At 39.4% G+C, this 19,239-nt stretch overlaps 1 protein-coding gene across 4 annotated transcripts in view; it reads left to right on the top strand.

Moving 5' to 3' along the window:
• Positions 1 to 19,239, top strand: part of SLC36A4 (solute carrier family 36 member 4) — a 77,916-nt gene that overhangs the window by 31,807 nt on the left and 26,870 nt on the right. For 3 of the 4 annotated variants that reach the window (XM_032099148.1, XM_032099151.1, XM_032099150.1), the window contains 2 exons: positions 5,367 to 5,536; positions 10,802 to 10,971. In XM_032099148.1, coding sequence (XP_031955039.1) covers positions 5,367 to 5,536; positions 10,802 to 10,971 — 340 coding nt within the window. Of the gene's footprint in view, positions 1 to 5,366; positions 5,537 to 10,801; positions 10,972 to 11,362; positions 14,665 to 19,239 lie in introns of those variants that run through there. The other variant, XM_032099149.1, reaches the window with a different exon arrangement.

Here is a 19,239-nt window from a genome sequence, read left to right as displayed (position 1 = left end):
TCTAGCAACACTTGCATTTCTAAGTAATTTTTTCTTTTATCACTTAGCTGGTGTAAATTTTGAGAGTAGCGTAACTTACACAGAACATGTTAGACCATAGCACTGTATAGTTTGTAGGCTGCAGTCCAAATGAGTGGGGGCTGGAGCTGTCTGATAAACTAGAAACATAATTTTCTATTAGCATACATCTTTTGCTGGGTAAAATTACATACTATTGTAAAGGCCAGCAAAGCATATAACACTTCAGTGATTTTGACAGGACAAATATTTAAAAATATTGGTGACTGAACAGAACTGCTGCTTTATCATTTTCAGTTTACACTGAAGAGAAATTTTTTGGATTTTGTTCACAAATAAAGTCACATAGGACATGATAATACACAAACTTGCAGAACTTCTGTTAAGTTTCAGAGCAAGCTAAAGATTAAATAAATGTAATAATGAAGTGATAAATAAATTCTTGAACGTAAGAAAAAAAAGAGAAAAGAACCTCTGGAGAAAATGCAAGGTTTGGATGGCAAGCTAAGTAAGATTTACACAATTCCTTCAAGCATTGTTAAATCAAGGCCATCAGAATAGGGCAGTAGATTGGGTGTGGGTTTTTTTTGTGTATGTGAGTAATTCTTTTTCTGGTGAAACAAGTGGAAAGGGACTTTACTGGAATCCAAGGAGATTGGTTTTTGGAGTGATTGGAATTGCTCAGCAGATTTCAGAAGGTACTGTGTTCTGTAGTGAGAACTTGTCTTCTCGATTTATTTATTTCATATAAAACTTTGACTATAAAAATTGATGTACAGTCACCATTTCGCTTGCATTTTTCCTTGGGTAATAGTAGCTGCCCTTTTTTTTGCAGTCATGAAGGATCTGTTAAGGAAAATTGGATTGTTTATTGTACGTGTTCCTAATAGTGATGTGTTCTGTAGCTTACTGAAGAGAGTGAGCTTTAAAAATGTGTCTAAAAGTGATGGAATAGAAGCCTGTTGCTCAAAATATTGCATGAGACTTTTTCTGTGCAGTGAGAGACAAGATGGACAAGGATGGGCAAGCAAACATAACAATGTAATAATGATGTATGCTGTTACTATTATTTTACTTGATATAACTATACTTTTTCTGCAGACGGTTCCCCCGTAGGCTGTGTGGTTGTAAATCCACCTTGCAGTGAACAGATGAATTCATTGCTACCTTCTGCAGACAAGAAGGAATGGGCCAGGCCTGGGCTGCATTGGTTTGCTGAGAATTTAATATTTTGTCTTTGGAGGTTAGGTAGTAGAATTTAGGTTTACATACCTTGAATACCTTTGATACCAGCTTCCTCAGCTTTTTTGCTTTGACTGAACAGAGCTTTATTTTGCTGCTGTAGGGCATGATTACAGATGGATTTTTTTCCCTGAGTAAATTGATAAATATATTGGTTTTAATTTTCCAAAATTCTTGACTTGTCTCTAGCTTAAGCCAGTCAAAACTTTTATATAGCTGTCTACCTGAAATACTTATTTTAAAAGTGCAGGGCATAAAAGATGGCCGTTTTAGTGGTATTTCCTGAGACATGAAAAAATGACTATATGTATTTAAACATTAGGCATGTCTGCTCTTAAACTATCCATTACAAGATTAGCTTTCAGTGGTTATGAAAATTAAATAATAGTTTATTTGGTTACCTGCAGGTTGAATTCTCTTATGGGTTTTTTTTGGTGCAGTTATATGAAAAGTACAGTAGAGATTTCTGATTAAAATCAGGCAGTCCCCTGCAGCTTACTTGCTGTGAGTGAAGCAGGATATTCAAGGCAAGGGATGAGGAGGCAGTGATATTATTGGGGATGTTTATACCTACTTCAAGCAGCTTGAAATGAAGGGGAAAGCACTTTGCATAATGGATGATATCAGATTAGCCAGGTTATTTCAAACATTCAATTATGATTCTTTGCCAGTAAATTATGGGTACTTTTGAATTTATTTGGGGGATGAAGGCAAGAGGTACTGTGCTTGTTTTGCAATTTTAAGAAACCAAAGTTTGATTGTAACTAAAAGAACTTAATATTAAGTTTCAAGGAAGATAATAGTAGTGACATGTGCAAGTGTCTCAAAAATTATAGGAAAAAATCCGTGAAGCAGGTGACAGAGAAACATGATAGAGAGTTTATTCAATGAGGAGGAAAAAAAAGGATGGAAATTGAGAAATTATGAGAAGCATAAGCTTAGTCTAAAATATGTGATTTCACAGGGCTACAACAGTGTGAAGTGAGGGAGAAAGAGCTTGAAGGAAGCACAGCATGGAAATCAGAAGCACAGAAGAGAGTCATTAAAAAAAAAGGTTAAAAAATATGTATTTGAAACTGAATCTTAACTCATCTCACCTCCTGGTTCCAGAAAGGAAGCATTGAAACCAAAACTAAGAAGCATTTGTGAAAAGAACCTTGTCTCTTGCATTCAGATGAAGTGTTTTGGTTTTCTGAAGTCATCGCAAGAGGAACTGTGCAGGGACTGGAAAGAAATTCTGCAGTGAAAATCTACCCATTAGCTGCCCGCCAGTGACTCAGTCTCAGAACAAGCTCTGGCTCTCGTTGTATCTCCTAGCAGCCTCTGTCTCCTTGTGAGCACTCCACTGATCTTTTGGATCCCGATGGACTTCAACAACTTGGGGAGCCGGGTGTTTGTGTAACATACATGTAATTGGTTGTTACTCCACTTCATGTTAATCCCATGAGCTATAGAACTTTCCAGCTTGTCTGGAGTAGGTGATACTGGATACTGTACAAAACCTGGCTCAAGTTCTTCACATAATTCCTTTGGGGGTCAGTTTTACTGAGGGAAGCATCTCCTGCAGTGATGACTGTCTCGAGATTGCTGCTGCTGCTGCTCAGGGAAGGTACCGAGCCGTGGGAAGGCTTGTGCTGAACTGGGAAGGGACACTCTCTCCTGGACTGAGTGATGCAGGAAAGGCTGCATTCATTCTCATCCATTCAGGCTGGAGGCACATGTAGTCCTGGTACTAGCTCAAGGATAAGCAGGGAGGAATTACCATTTTTAAATATAATTTCAAGATCTACATGTTAATGTGTCTCTTGCCAACAGTATTATTATCCTCAATTTCTTTTAGTGTATCATTTCCTTAAGCTCAGAATAAATGAAAGTTGTAGTGTTAAAGAGAGGTTGGTGATGTGAGAACATGAGTTTAAATGGGTGTATTTTGTTCTGATCTACTCGTAAGTATACAGGAGATGATATCATTGCATTTAATGACTTGATGTAGTGGATAGTTAAAAAGCAGAATGTGTATGCTTAACAGCATTGTCCTATAATGGTTTTTAATTGCTTTTAAATTTTTTTAAATTTTTTGTTTTCTTGGAGAAACGCAGGTCTTCTGGGTTTAAATGCTAAAATGATTGGGTTTAAATGCTAAAGATAAAAAAATTCAGTATAGTTAGAAATTTAAAAAGAAAATTTCAGTGCTTCCTTTGGACTCAAGCACAATGAACATGTATGTACCACTGGTGCTTTACTTTCATTTACGGGCTAAGTTTCAGATAGACACTTCTATGATAATCTTGTCTGCCTGTGAAAAGAACTTTGTTCAAGTGTAAAAAGATTAAAAAGGCAGATATCCTGGTCAGAGACTGTTATAGACCACACGTCTCTTTTTGTATTTTTCCTGCTGCTCAACAGTCATTTAAAATTTGATTTAACTTTTGAAACTCTTCTTTAAATTTTGCATTCCCCACCAGATCAAGTTACAGTCCAAGCTCAGGTTCTTTCTTGGAGGAACAACATCAGCAGTGGAGGCTCTGAAATATATAAAGAAGTTAAGATGTATAATGTATTTTAATTGAACAGGAATGAAAATTGCCTCTAAATGTGCACATTTTTAGGGACCTCTTGGTTCCCAAGTGTAAAATTACTTCTTTGGGATTTCAGGTAGGGGAGAAATAGGGCCATGTGGGATGGATTGGCAGTGGTGAAATGCAACTGTAAGTCAGGAAGTAAATGTCAGTGGGTGACTAAGAGGAAAGGAGTAATTACCCTGTAGAAAATAATATGCCAGCAATTCAGATATATCAATTTGTTAGTTAATTAGTGGATGAAATCTGTTTTTTTCATAACTCACATTGCTTAAATAGTAAATATTCAGTCAATTAAAAAGCAATTTTGTATGACGAACAGTAGCTTTTCCAGGGCAACCCTATTGCACTGAGACTGTTTGTCTATATTAGATATGACCTACGTGCTAAGCAGGGATAACAAGCTTTTTTAATTAACAGTGCCATACTGTTCATCAAATATAACCTGTATGTCTACTGAAAGATAAGCTGAACTGTGAGCTTTATTCCACTGTCTGTATTGCCTAGATTTTCATTACTTAACTTAATTAGAGAAGCTTAGATGTTTCACTTAGATGTAGACATACAATATTAGGTGTCTTAATCTTGGACTATATCCCATATTGAGTATTTGAGATGACTGTACAGTTCTTCTGAAAGAGGTGGGGAAAGTATGCATGTTTAGGAGCCTTCAGCTGATGTTTTAGTGATGTAAGAGGATCTGTTTTGCTGGTGAAATTGAAGGTGGGAAGAGCAGTATGTGTGCTTGTCATTTGGTTTTACTGCCTTACCTGGAAATTTTATCTGGGTGTCTAAAAACTTAATTTGGAACTTACTGAGTGTATTTTTCTGAATGCTGTAGAGTACAAGTAAAAGGCAATCTCCAGCAGACTTTATGCAGTAATGGTTGCAACGCCTGTGTCTTCACTTTGAAGTGGTGGCAAACCCAGTGAGGTGGCTTGACTGTATTTGAAGCTCAAAGCAATATGTTCAGGAAAAGCAGTGCTTAGTGTGCCTGGCCCTATTTCTGTCAGAGAGCTGAAAAAGAGCATGGGACCGCATTCCAGTCGTCATGGACTCCAAATTCCCTGCTGGGAGAGCTGAGGCTGAATGCTGAGGCTGAGCTTGTGTGTCAATAGGTTTGTCTGGGATGGAGGCTGACAGTGCAGGCATACCTGATAGAAATAGGAGAAATATCCTTGGATTCTGAAAAATTTTGTTAGAAAGGAAAATTAATGTTACTCATATTGCTTATGTATTTTCATCAGAACACCGTAAGTTTCTCTTGACAGTTTTTCTAAGCTATAAATACTGCTTTATGTTTCCACGCTGATGCTGTTTTCCAACCAAGAAAGGTGCTTTTCAAAATGGAATGCTTCTATTGGGTGCATAAAACAGTGTGACCATCCAGGCTATAAAAAATAATGGTAGAACAATCCTGTTTATTTATAAAATCACCTAAATTTTGGAAGCTGGCATTGAAAGAGGGGAGACAAGTAGTTTTACTCCGAGGATATAAAATGTGATTGATTCTCCTTCTACTTCCAGGTACTGCCATTGGAAAACAGAATGAAGGACAGCACACGTTTCCCCCAGGCATTGAACATTGGCATGGGAATAGTCATGACATTGTACATCTCACTGGCCACCCTGGGGTATCTGCGCTTTGGAGATGAGGTCAAAGGCAGCGTAACTTTAAACCTGCCACAGGATAAGTGGTGAGTGCCTCTGTGATTGAAAAGCCCTAACCAAGGGGGCAGAAATGTTGCAAAGGTTGTTCCATGCCTCAGTGCCATCAGGGTGCTCAGACTTTTAATGTATCCACAGCAGAGCTGTGGTCCTAGCCAGCAATTTCTTGCCTATTAAAAGGACTTGCATATGGAGACCGATCACTGATACTGTAAGTCATTCCATCTCTAGCTGGAGCTAGTTCCAGCGCTGTTGAGGGAGGGAATATGCTGTTTGCAACAAGCTATCACACAGCTCTGAAACCAGCTACTTTTACCTTGGATATCCTGGCAATGTAGTGCCCTTTTTTAGTGTAATCACTGAGTTTTAACAGGTTAACAAATGGACTAGAAGACATCAAAGCTGAATAGGTTTGTAGTGCAAGGCCATGGATAATGTATGATAATGACTTCCTAGCCGAAGAATGAAGCTTATGTTTGCCTGTGTCTCAAGGATACTACAATTTTTATTTAGTTTTTGTTTTTTAATGCTATGAGGGCTGCACATGTCACATGCTGAAGATGAACTTGAAGACTGTTTCAACTGCTGTGTTGTTAGTTTTGTATCAGTCTGTGGATGGATATACTCTAACTATTCTCTAATATATTTTTTTTTAGTATGTTTGTCTGATGGGCCTAAAATTAGGTATATCAGCAGTGCACAAGTGCTAAAACTGAAAAGTATTTTAATGTTTTCATTCTGATCAAATAATGTCTTACAAGTTATACACTCGCATCTTCTTGTGCAATGTCTGCTGTAGTAGCTTATTAACGTAGTGAAATCTTATGGGAAAAAAACCCCCTGCTTTGATGAACTGAATGCCGACTGTTTTATTCTTTGAAAAAGAGAACACATGTGAAGAATGTTCTTAATTTTTAAGTGTTACTTTTTCATTCTCTTTTCTTCCTTTTCATTCCTTGGAGTCAATGTGAACAATGTGTTTTTAATATTCTTAAGAAGTTTTGTTTAATTGCCAGACTGATTCCAATGTTTAATACATGAAAGTATAAAAAATGTGTCCTGAAGGATGAACGTTTTTCTCATTGCTAGAATTTTCATCTATTTCTTATTGCTTGTTTGCTTTTTGTTTTATACTGCTGTTGTAAAAACTGAGATTTGGGCTTTAATGTTTTTTCATTTTATAGGATTTTTTTGTTCTTTCTTTCTTCCTATTTTTCCCAGGGTTCTTATTTTTGGGGGATATTACTCATCATATAAATTTATATCCTTTCTTTGTACATACATACACAAGAAGTTTAGCAAGACCAAGTGCAAGGTAGGGCAATTCCAAGCACACATACAGGCTGGGCAGAGAGTGGATTGAGAGCAGCTCTGAGGAGAAAGTCTTGAGGGTATGGATGGATGAAAACCTCAGTGTGACCTGGCAATGTGCACTCACAGCCCAGGAAGCCAAACATGTCCTGGGCTGCATCCAAAGCAGCGTGGGCAGCAGGGTGAGGGAGAGGATTCTGCCCCTCTGCTCTGCTCTGGAGAGACCCACCTGGAGTGCTGTGTCCAGCTCTGGGGTCTGCAGCATGGGGAAGGATGTGGACCTGTTGGAGCAAATCCAGAGGAGAACCTAAGATGATCAGAGGGCTGGAGCACCTCTCCTATGACAGCTGAGGAAGCTGGGGGCTTTTCAGCCTGAAGAAGTGAAGGCATTGGGAAGGCCTTACAGCACCTTCCAGTACCTGAAAGGGGCTTACAAGAAAGATGGAGAGGGACTTCTCATAAGGGCATGTGGTGATAGGACAAGAGGGAATGCCCTTACATTAAAGGAGGGAAGGTTTAGATGAGAAATTAGGAAAAACTTTTGTACTGTGAGGGCAGTGAGGCACTGGAACAGGTTGTCCGGAGAGGTTGTGGATTCCCCATCCGTGGAAGCATTAAAGACCAGGCTGGGGTCTGAGTAACCTGATCTAGTGAAAGGTACTACTCATGGCAGGATGGTTGGAACTGAATGATCTTTGAGGTTTCTTTCAACCCAAACCATTCTGTAATTGTATGACATTAAAAAAACCCCCCAGAAATCTGCAAATATTTGTTGTATCTATTTTATGTGATGCAGCTGAAGGGAAAAATACTTCCATTTCTAATATTATATGGCAGTGCTTGTTGTTTATAAGATTAGTGAAAAGCTTGGTAGCTGTGGGTTTATTTGTGCTTTAAGAGAAGTGCTCTTAAAAAACAACGAGTGAGAGGAATGTGGAATAAGCTAAGGTTTCTACTCACTGTTGCTTTTTATTGTGCTCATGCAAGCGACAGAATGAACTTTATCCTGCATCCCTGCTGTCTAACAGAGCTGCTCACATACGAGTTTTCAAATAGCTCTTGGCTACAGTGCAGATGTGATGATGATGATATTTGTCCTGATGGCTTTGCAGGCCTAATGCAAGGAAACAGATAATAAAAGAGATGGAAACTGCTGCTCTATAGGGTTGGGAATTGGCATTATAAGTGTAATAACCTCAAAGCTACTCAGGGCACATATCTACAGTTAACAAAGTCATCTGTTTTTGTCTTACCCTGGATAGTCCCCCAGAGCACCAAACAAAATTAGGAGAAGCAGCTCAGTGATGCGCTCAGGGATTGTGATGTACGATGCTGCTGCTGTGCAGGACTGTGGGCCTACCTGGTACAGTACTGAGGGACAAATGGTTGCAATTAACTGGGCTAGCAAAACAAATTTCCAGTGAACTGTAGGACAGTATTCTGCTATTTGGTCCTCCCATAAAAAGCCAGTAAGTTGCCAGTTTGAACTAGAGAAATGCAAGGAGCAGAGGAAATTTTTTGTAAGAAGACAGTCATGTGAAAGAGCCTGGAATGTATCTAAGTAGTGAGACTTGGCTTATGTGTTTAATTCCAGCTGGACAACCCCTGTATTAAAAATAAGCCTTTCCTGATAAAGAAAATTAAATTAAAATTCTGCTGCTTTCTGAGTTTATTTGATGTCCTCACAGATGCGTTGACTGGAAGGCATACACAGGCCCTAGACTGGTTAAATTCTTAAGTTGAATTTAAATAGAGGACTGCTCATATTTTTAAAAAGTTCCTGCTAGATTGCTGCTTTTGGATAAATGACTTGGTGCTGTTCTATTTTAGATGGTGTTTGGAAGTACAAATTGTCACTCAGCTTAATTATTACTTAGACTATGTTGAAAATGGACTTAAAGAGTAGTTTTCAGTATTTGCAGATACAAATTATAGAAAATTCTGCTTTAGTACTTGGTAGTGTCCTTGGTTTGGGTCTCATAGAATCATAAAATGGTTTGGGTTGGAGAGGATCTTTAAAGATCATCTCTTCCCATACCCACGCCGTGAGCAGAGAAATCTTTCACAAGACCAGGTTGCTCCAAGCTCCATCCAACCAGACCATGAACACTTCCAGGGATGGGGCATCTACAGCTTCCCTACCCTCATTGTAAAAATTTCTTCTTTTTTCTGGGTTGCATTCTTACCTTGTTGAGGCTGAATATGAAGGTTCTTTTCCACCATCTGTTCTTTGTTAAGATACAAGTGACGGTCTTTGTGCAGGAGTTCCCTTACTGTGAATCCCAAAGGTTAATGACCATACAAACATTATAGTGTATTGAAGTTCCACAAGACTTCACATGGGACTAGTTTAAGTGAAAACTTAGCATAATTATTGCCCTGTTTGGTCTAGCACTGTTGTTCTGCAAGTTTTGTTACACTACTTGCCAATGTTTCTACCCTTAAAAAAGGTATCATGAAATCTAAAATGTAGAATTGAAAAGAGGTTTAGCACATATGAATGATTTAGATTTTTATTAAAAGGTAGCGTAAGGAGCCATCTTTTTCTGATTGGAATATAATACTAAATTACTAGTAAAATCACAGCAGTAATATAAAAAGTATTTTTTAATTTGGAAAGTTTTTAATCCTCACAGAGCTGTAGAAAAATAGTGTAATGGAGATGCTTACTTTGAACTACTGTGTGTTTAAGCTTTGAATCCTATTTTTGAATATATTTTAGACATTACTTTTGTAAAGGCTCAGGGTAGTCTGAAGCCTGAGGATTAGAGTTGAATTGTGGGTAGCTGGTCAGCTAAAATTTAACCAGTTACAATCTATCTAAGCTTCTGGAATAAGGACAGTCATGCAGAGCTCTTGTTCCCTATAAATTTCTAAAAGCTCCTCAGCAGTCAAAAAGATGCGTGTCACAAAAGCAGCAGCTTCTAAACTAGCTACACCATGATGTCAACATGTAAATTAATGCAATAGTTTTTCTGTCCATTTGAATGTGCCTTTGGAGCTTCCTTGAGTTGTGTACAGTAATGGTCAAACCTTTGATACAGATGATTTAGGACCTGTTAGTCAAAATGTATTTTTAGGTGAAGCGTATTTTTCTTTTCTTCCTCATATCGTAGAATCATAGAAATTATGGTGGAAAAGAGCTGAGCTGTACAGATACAATGTTTGCCATGCTGTGCCATTTGGCCACAGGATGGAGGGCCAAAAGCAGTCCTGGCTGGATTTTATTTACTAGTGCAGATACAGACTGTGATACTCAAAGAAGGAATGCTTTGAGTGACCCCTGCCAGACTTTGAGGGATACAGAGATTGAGTTCCAATCTGTTCTTTCCCTACTCTTGCTGTTGTTTTTTATTTTCTTACTTATGCATGTTGCCTTTGCTTCAGTTGAGCGTCTTTTTGAAGACTGAAGCAAAAACCAAGGTTTTCAGAGCTTGGTCTGCTTGGCATCATCTTCTGTTAAAACAGGTTGTTGATGAGAAATATTCCCTTTCCCATTTGTGAACACACAACACCCCATGGCAAATGAACCAAGCCCTCACCCGAAGTTTTGATAATGTCCATAGAAAGAAAATCATACAAAGAGACTCATAATTTCTGTCAGTTGGCTGCAAGCAGACCTATGATGAATGCTTGTAATTTATGCAGCATGAATTAAAAATATATCTAAATACAAAACCGTTGGAGTCATGGATAATTCTCTGCCACTTGTTTACTCAGCCACAAGTAATCGTGGTAAGGGTGTCTGTACTTCATGTTTATTGAAGGATTTACTCTAGTTGGCTTATCATCTGCAATTTCTTAGGCAGAATTTTCTTAAAATATTATATTCATGTATTCATTTCATAAAATATTATATTCATGGGGAAAATACATTTTCATATATATGTATATGTGCATCTCCTATGTGCCATTATCAAGCAAATTTTTTTATGAAGAGTTTGCAACTTACATACTCACATGTCTGTAAATGTTTTCAACAGGTTGTATCAATCTGTAAAAATTCTGTACTCCTTTGGGATTTTTGTGACCTATTCGATTCAGTTCTACGTCCCTGCAGAGATTCTCATTCCGGTTGTCACCTCCAGAGTGAGGCAGAAGTGGAAGTTCCTCAGTGAGCTTGTGGCAAGAGCACTATTAGTCTTCTCAACCTGTAAGTATGTGCAGAACATCCGTAAAAAACTTGCTATCACATTTTGTTGGGACCTGCCCCCTTAAATATATGTTTTGTTGTTTGTTTTTCCTGCGGCTAGCAAACCTGAAATTTTGTTTCAATAATTCACTACATTTTGACTTTTATGAACAAGTGAAGCTAATGTTGTATTTGTATTTTAACCACATTTGTTTTAGTAGGTGTGACCAATTATTTGACAACCATATCTTTTGCCAGTAATACCCTAAAGCTGCCAACTGGAAAATAAACCTTTTTCAAATAAAAATTTTTAAGTGAGACACACATTGATGAGATTTGTCAGCATTTATCTACATGATCTTTAGTACACGCTTATCATGGAGAAATCCTTTCTCTGTTTTGTTGATCTCAGGTTTAAACCTGAAGGTGTGCTGGTCTGTATCCATAAAGTAGCACTGACAAACATGGATGCCTGGTCATGGAGTTCATGAAGTGCCACTTATTTTAGGTGATAATGCTCCAAAGCAATTTTGCACCTCTACCCTCACTGCTTGTTACTTATATTGTTTTTCTTGCTTGTCCCCTAATTTTCCCATCCCTCCTACTTTCTGCTTTCTCACAACTAGTTGAGATCCTGGTGCTAGCAGGAGTCACCAGAGCTGACACTGAATGGTGAGTGTGGTCTCACCTAGGAATCAATACTTCTGAAGGTAATGAACTGTGAGGGAAGTGTAGCTTTGCCTTCACAGCTCCCAGCCAAAGTTTTCAATAATGTAGGAACCTTTTCTCAAAGATGTTATAAAAAATTTGTTTCTAGTACAAAGCTGGCTTCTTGACTTGACCATTTGTATTGAAATGAGCTGTTAATTCCTTAAAAACAATCCAAACTGCTAAATAAGCAAAAAAATGCTAAACCCTGTTTTTTAGGGGAAAGTATTGATGAAAGAGAAGAGATTTGGTTTATTGTCTCCATTCTCTTGTTGAATGCAATAACTAATGTGCTGGATGACACCTAAGGATTGTTATCAAAGAAAACTTTAACATCCAGTGAGACCTTCTTAAGGTCAAGCCTGTTGAGAAAAACAGTTTAATGTCAGTGCAATTTAATTACTACAGTAAGCAAAGGGAAATACCATCAATCTAATAACTTGCTGCTCTGAAAATATATCTGCTTTGTGAAATTAAAGAAAAAACCAACAAAACCAAAAGTTTTCTTGAATGTCGAAGTGCATGTCTTCTGAAGCATCATATAGCCTGTGTTCTGCTTCAAGTGATCAAGGCGTTAAGATTTTAAGATTGAGGATAGATGAGTAAATCCTATAATACCTGAGAGACATCTAGATGAAAGTGCTTCAAGGTTCAAAATGCTTTTTAGTGCCTCTCCAGGACATAAAAAGGTCACCAGTAGGATCTCCAGTCCTAACCACACCTTGCTGTCATGAGGCCCTCAACTTCGGCTCACTCTCTGTTGCCCTTTATGTGCCCCTTATCACCTGCCCTGGTAATGATATCCCAATAGATTTGAAAAGCTAAAAATCTTGTAGATCCAAGGTGTTGCTTACAGCCAAAGGCTTTAAGGCCTTATAGGTGAAAGATATTTTCATGTATGTGCCTGAAGAGAATGAATAGGCTTAAAGGCATATTTCCCTGTTCGACTTGGGAAAATTATAAATGACTTAATGATATTCAGCCATGGGTTTTTTTCTTAATTTTATCATTAACCTTTGTAATTTCTGTGTAGTCTGAAAAGGGAAAACTGGGAAACAATCTTGGAGAAAAGGAAGTAGAAAAAGAAAGGAAATTAGCTATCTATATCTAAAGACACATATATACAAAAGATACATATAAAGATGTAACACTAGAATGCTGTATCTTTGTCTTTGAAAAAAAATGTGTATAGTAAAATTGTATCTAGTTTATGCCATTGAAACTTACCTGTGATATGAATCTCTAAAATGGAGCTGCTGAAGTGTTACAGGTGTTACTGGGATATTTGACAATATTAAATTGTTTGCTGCAAGGCACAAAAAAGTAACATTAAGAGTTTGCTCTTAAATGTTTGATATTTGCCAGGCTGTTGTGTGATATGTTGTATTATCCTAATGGCATTCAGGTTTTTTCCAAGTGGTTTCTACAAATTGTATGCATGCAGTAACTGTAATACTTTTTCACCAATTTCAACAATTGTGTAAGCTCCCATGCTTACATTAATCTTCTGTTTATCATTTTTCATTGAAACACTGGTTTTAAACAGAATTAATTTGAATATCTTCACTTTTCACTTAGCTGCACTGTCTAACTGCAGAACATGGGTCCTAAAATGATTCAGAAAGCGTTTCTTCAATAGAAAGTAAAAATCCAAAATCTTTTAAATTGAATTTTAGAAATTAAATGTTTTTAATATCAGTGATGGAATATGTTGTAATGTCTGGACCATTCAGAGGTCGTACACTGATTAAAGGCAATCTGCTTGCTTGAAAATAATTCTCTGAGAAGAGAAGCTTCAGCTGTGTTGCTAGTAACACATTAGCTTTCTAAGAGAAAACACGAAAAATCACTTATTACTAATTCTTGGGGCTTTTCGATTACTCAAAAACTACATCATTGTTTTGGTGTTGGAGTATATGAGAATTTTTTTTTTTTTTAAAAAGCAGACCTGGGGATCTGATAAAGTTTGTTTTAAGTAAGGACTTGACAAATGACCGGAGATACAACACACTCCCAAAAGCCCATCTGTGTTGCTTAGGGCTTTTCATTGTTTACTTGCTCACTTTCGGACACTTAGGATTGCAGTATCTTTTGCATTTTTGTATTTCCATGTTCTGCTTCTTCTGGTTTTTTTCTATTTCATTTGCAAGAGACAAACATCTCTTCATCTTTGCTTGGATTTCACTGTATTTGGAGTAGCAAGTTGGAAGATCCCACCATACTTCATAAATCCTGACATAAAGCTGTTGTTTTAAAAACTCAGATGAGCACCTTGTGCACTAAGTGGACAAGGGGTGAGCTGAGCTAAGCTAAGCTTGTGTTAAAAGTCCAGCCTAGAGCTGGAGACTGGTTTTGGTGGATGCTGAAAGCAGGTGGGAGCTGGATGTCTAGCTAGCTAGGCAGAAATAGGATTGAAAGTTGGACTAAGCATCACTGTGGTGGGCAAAATGAGAAACTAGGAACACACACAAATAGAAGGAATAGGACAAGAGCCCCCACTGGATTTGGGAAGCAATAGAACAGATTGCAGGTGCAGTTTGGTGCGGATACTGCCTTGGTATTTGTGGTATTTGAATGCCAGATAACCTCAGTGCTTTGAAATATTTGGCAGGGTGGAATTTTTATAATGTTGGAAGTATTTACCCCAATTTTTCATATTTAAAACACTTCTCGCAAATATAGTTTGGATCCGTGTTTGCTGCATCTGCTTGGGTGAAGGTTGGGCATCATGCCCATGGTTCAGCCCTTAGCCAAGCCTGTTACATGGTAAGATTGTATCTCCAGCACACTGAGATTAATGGTTAAAGTATGAAGCTTTTTCAGTTTGCTTCTGAAGGATCTGGACCATCCTGGATGAATTTTTAAAGAATTATTTAATATCATTATGTGGAAAGCTGTGAATTTTCTTCCAGAGGTGAGTTTGTCTGGGAGAACAAGAAAAAAAACCCCATTTTACTCAAATCAATTGTGTCATGCCCACTGCTTGAAAAAACCGCTGTTTCATCATGAGTGTTCTTTACCTCTCTCTTTCTCGTTCCCTTCTTCCCTCGTTTTCCCTGCACTCATTCATTGCGCTCTCTTTCTCGTTCCCTTTTTCCCCGTTTACCCTTCACTCGTTCGTTGCTCTTTATTTCTCGTTCCCTTCTTCCCCCTTTTCCCTTCACTCGTTCGTTGCTCTTTTTTTCTCGTTCCCTTCTTCCCCTTCTTCACTCGTTTCTTTCTCTTTTTTTCTCGTTCCCTTCTTCCCCCTTATCCCTTCACTCGTTCGTTGTTCTTTTTTTCTCGTTCCCTTCTTCCCCTTCTTCACTCGTTCGTTGCTCTTTTTTTCTCGTTCCCTTCTTCCCCTGTTTCACTCGTTCGTTGCTCTTTTTTTCTCGTTCTCTTCTTCCCCATTTTCCCTTCACTCGTTCGTTGTTCTTTTTTTCTCGTTCCCTTCTTCCCCTTCTTCACTCGTTCGTTGTTCTTTTTTTTCTCGTTCCCTTCTTCCCCTTCTCACTCGTTCGTTGCTCTTTTTTTCTCGCTCCCTTCTTCCCCTTCTTCACTCGTTCGTTGCTCTTTTTTTCTCGTTCCCTTCTTCCCCCAGCTTCACTCGTTCGTTGCTCTTTTTTTCTCATTCCCTTCTTCCCCCTTCTTCACTCGTTCGTTGCTCTTTTTTTCATTTTCCCTTCTTCCCCCTTATCCCTTCTTCACTCGTTCGTTGTTCTTTTCTTCTCGTTCCCTTCTTCCCCTCTTTCACTCGTTCGTTGTTCTTTTTTTTCTCGTTCCCTTCTTCCCCCTTCTTCACTCGTTCGTTGTTCTTTTGTTCTCGTTCCCTTCTTGCCCTTCTGCACTCGTTCGTTGCTCTTTTTTTCTTGTTCCCTCTTCCCCTTCTTCCCTTCGCTCGTTCGTTGCTCTTTTTTCTCGTTCCCTTCCTCATTTTCCCTTCACTCGTTCGTTGCTCTTTTTTTCTTGTTCCCTTCTTCCCCTTCTTTTTTCTCGTTCCCTTCTTCCCCGGTTTCACTCTTTCGTTGTTCTTTTTTCTCGTTCCCTTCTTCCCCCTTCTTCACTCGTTCGTTGTTCTTTTTTTCTCGTTCCCTTCTTCCCCTTCTTCACTCGTTCGTTGTTCTTTTTTCTCGTTCCCTTCTTGCCCTTCTTCACTCGTTCGTTGTTCTTTTTTTTGTTCCCTTCTTCCCTCTTCACTCGTTCGTTGCTCTTTTTTTCGTTCCTTCTTCCCCTTCCCTTCACTCGTTCGTTGCTCTTTTTTTCTCGTTCCTTTCTTCCCCCTTTCCCTTCACTCGTTCGTTGCTCTTTTTTTCTCGTTCCCTTCTTCCCCTTCTTCACTCGTTCGTTGTTCTTTTTTTCTCGTTCCCTTCTTCCCCTTCTTCACTCTTTCGTTGTTCTTTTGTTCTCGTTCCCTTCTTCCCTTCTTCACTCGTTCGTTGTTCTTTTTTTCTCGTTCCCTTCTTCCCCTTCTTCACTCGTTCGTTGTTCTTTTTTCTCGTTCCCTTCTTCCCCCTTCTTCACTCGTTCGTTGTTCTTTTTTTCTCGTTCCCTTCTTCCCCCTTCTTCACTCGTTCGTTGTTCTTTTTTTCTCGTTCCCTTCTTCCCCTTCTTCACTCGGTCGTTGTTCTTTTTTTCTCGTTCCCTTCTTCCCCTTCGTCACTCGTTCGTGGGTTTCTTTTTTTCTCGTTCCCTTCTTCCCCCTTCTTCAGCTACGTTCGTTGTTCTTTTTTCGTATCCTCGTCCCTTCTTCACTCGTTCGTGTTCTTCACGTCAGTTCCCTTCTTCCCTTCTTCACATCGTTTCGTTGCTTCTTTTTTTCTCGTTCCCTTCACGTCCCTTCTTCACTTAGTTCGTTGTTCTTTTTCGTTCCTTCGTCCCCTTCTTCACATCGTCCTTTCTTTCACTCGTTCCTTCTTCCCTTCTTCAGCTCATTCGTTGCTCTTTTTTCTCGTTCCCTTCTTCCCCTTCTTCACTCATTCGTTGCTCTTTTTTTCTCATTCCCTTCTTCCCCGTCTTCACTCGTTCGTTGCTCTTTTTTTCTCGTTCCCTTCTTCCCCATTTCCCCTTCACTCGTTCGTTGCTCTTTTTTCTCGTTTCCTTCTTCCCCTTTTTCCCTTCACTCGTTCGTTGCTCTTTTTTTCTCGTTCCCTTCTTCCCCATTTCCCCTTCACTCGTTCGTTGCTTTTTTTTCTCGTCCCCTTCTTCCCCATTTTCCCTTCACTCGTTCGTTGCTCTTTTTTTCTCGTTCCCTTCTTCCCCTGCTTCACTCGTTCGTTGTTCTTTTTTTCTCGTTCCCTTCTTCCCCATTTTCCCTTCACTCGTTCGTTGCTCTTTTTTCTCGTTCCCTTCTTCCCCCTTTTCCTTCACTCGTTCGTTGCTTTTTTTCTCGTTCCCTTCTTCCCCTTCTTCACTCGTTTGTTGCTCTTTTTTTCTCGTTCCCTTCTTCCCCTTCTTCACTCGTTCGTTGCTCTTTTTTTCCTGTTCCCTTCTTCCCCTTCTTCACTCGTTTTTGCTCTTTTTTTCTCGTTCCCTTCTTCCCCCTTCTTCACTCGTTCATTGTTCTTTTTTTCTCGTTCCCTTCCTCCCTTCTTCACTCGTTTTTGTTCTTTTTTCTCGTTCCCTTCTTCCCGTTCTTCACTCGTTCGTTGTTCTTTTTTTCTCGTTCCCTTCTTCCCCTTCTTCACTCGTTCGTTGCTCTTTTTTTCTCGTTCCCTTCTTCCCCTTCTTCACTCGTTTGTTGCTCTTTTTTTCTCGTTCCCTTCTTCCCCTTCTTCACTCGTTCGTTGCTCTTTTTTTCTCGTTCCCTTCTTCCCTCTTCTTCACTCGTTCGTTGTTCTTTTTTTCTCGTTCCCTTCTTCCCTTCTTCACTCGTTCGTTGCTCGTTTTTCTCGTTCCCATTCTTCCCCGTGCGTCACTCGTTCCGTTGTTCTTTTTTTCTCGTTCCCTTCTTCTCCTTCTTCACTCGTTCGTTGTTCTTTTTTTCGCGTTCCCTTCTTCCCGCAGTTCCTTCACTCGTTCGTGTTCTTTTTTCGCGTTCCCTTCTTCCCCATTTCCTTCACTCGTTCGTTGTGACTTTTTTTCCTCGTGCCCCTTCTTCCGCGTGCTTCACGATCGTTCCGTTGTTCTTTTTTTCGCTCGTTCCCCGAATTCGTCCCCTGCTTCACTAGGTTCGTTGTTCTTTTTTTCTCGTTCCCTTCTTTCCCTCTTCTTCACTCGTTCGTTGTTCTTTTTTTCTCGTTCCCTTCTTCCCCTTCTTCACTCGTTCGTTGTTCTTTTTTTCTCGTTTCCTTCTTCCCCTTCTTCACTCGTTCGTTGTTCTTTTTTTCTCGTCCCCTTCTTCCCCTTCTTCACTCTTTCGTTGTTCTTTTTCTCGTTCCCTTCTTCCCCTTCTTCACTCGTTCGTTGTTCTTTTTTTCTCGTTCCCTCTTCCCCTTCTTCACTCGGTCGTTGTTCTTTTTTTCTCGTTCCCTTCTTCCCCCTTCTTCACTCGTTCGTTGTTCTTTTTTTCTCGTTCCCTTCTTCCCCTTCTTCACTCGTTCGTTGTTCTTTTTTTCTCGTTCCCTTCTTCCCCTGCTTCACTCGTTCGTTGTTCTTTTTTTCTCGTTCCCTTCACTCGTTCGTTGTTCTTTTTTTCTCGTTCCCTTCTTCCCCATTTTCCCTTCACTCGTTCGTTGTTCTTTTTTTTTCTCGTTCCCTTCTTCCCCTTCTTCACTCGTTCGTGTTCTTTTTTTCTCGTTCCCTTCTTCCCCTCTTCACTCGTTCGTTGTTCTTTTTTTCTCGTTCCCTTCTTCCCCTTCTTCCCTCGTTCGTTGTTCTTTTTTTCTCGTTCCCTTCTTCCCCTTCTTCACTCGTTCGTTGTTCTTTTTTCTCGTTCCCTTCTTCCCCTTCTTCACGTCGTTCGTTGTTGCTCTTTTTTTCGTTCCCTTCTTCCCCCTTCTCACTCTTTCGGTTGTTCTTTTTTTCCTCGTTCCCTTCTTCCTCTTCTTCACTCGTTCTTTGTTCTTTTTTTCCGTTCCCTTCTTCCCCGTTCTTCACTCGTTCGTTGTTTCTTTTTTTCTCGTTCCCTTCTTCCCCTTCTTCACTCGTCGTTGTTCTTTTTTTTCTCGTTCCCTTCTTCTCCTGCTTCACTCGTTCGTTGTTCTTTTTTTCTCGTGTCCCTTCTTCCCTTCTTCACTTCGTTTCGTTGTTCTTTTTTTCTCGTTCCCTTCTTCCCCCTTCTTCACTCGTTCGTTGTTCTTTTTTCTCGTTCCCTTCTTCCCTTCTTCACTCTTTCGTTGTTCTTTTTTTCTGTTCCCTTCTTCCCTTCTTCACTCGTTCGTGTTCTTTTTTTCTCGGTTCCTTCTTCCCTTCTTCACTCTTTCGTTGTTCTTTTTTTCTCGTTCCCTTCTTCCCCTTCTTCACTCGTTCGTTGTCTTTTTTTCTCGTTCCCTTCTTCCTCTTCACATCTTTCGTTGTTTCTTTTTTTCTCGTTCCCTTCTTCCCTGCTTCACTCGTTGGTTCTTTTTTCTCGTTCCCTTCTTCCCCTTCTTCACTCGTTCGTTGTTCTTTTTTTCTCGTTCCTCTTCCCCTCTTCACTCTTCGTTGTTCTTTTTTTCTCGT

The sequence above is a fragment of the Corvus moneduloides genome, chromosome 2 (assembly GCF_009650955.1).
Source record: "Corvus moneduloides isolate bCorMon1 chromosome 2, bCorMon1.pri, whole genome shotgun sequence".
NCBI lineage: Eukaryota > Metazoa > Chordata > Aves > Passeriformes > Corvidae > Corvus > Corvus moneduloides.
Note: the sequence above shows the minus strand (reverse complement) of the source record. Positions and strands in the feature narration are given on the sequence as shown.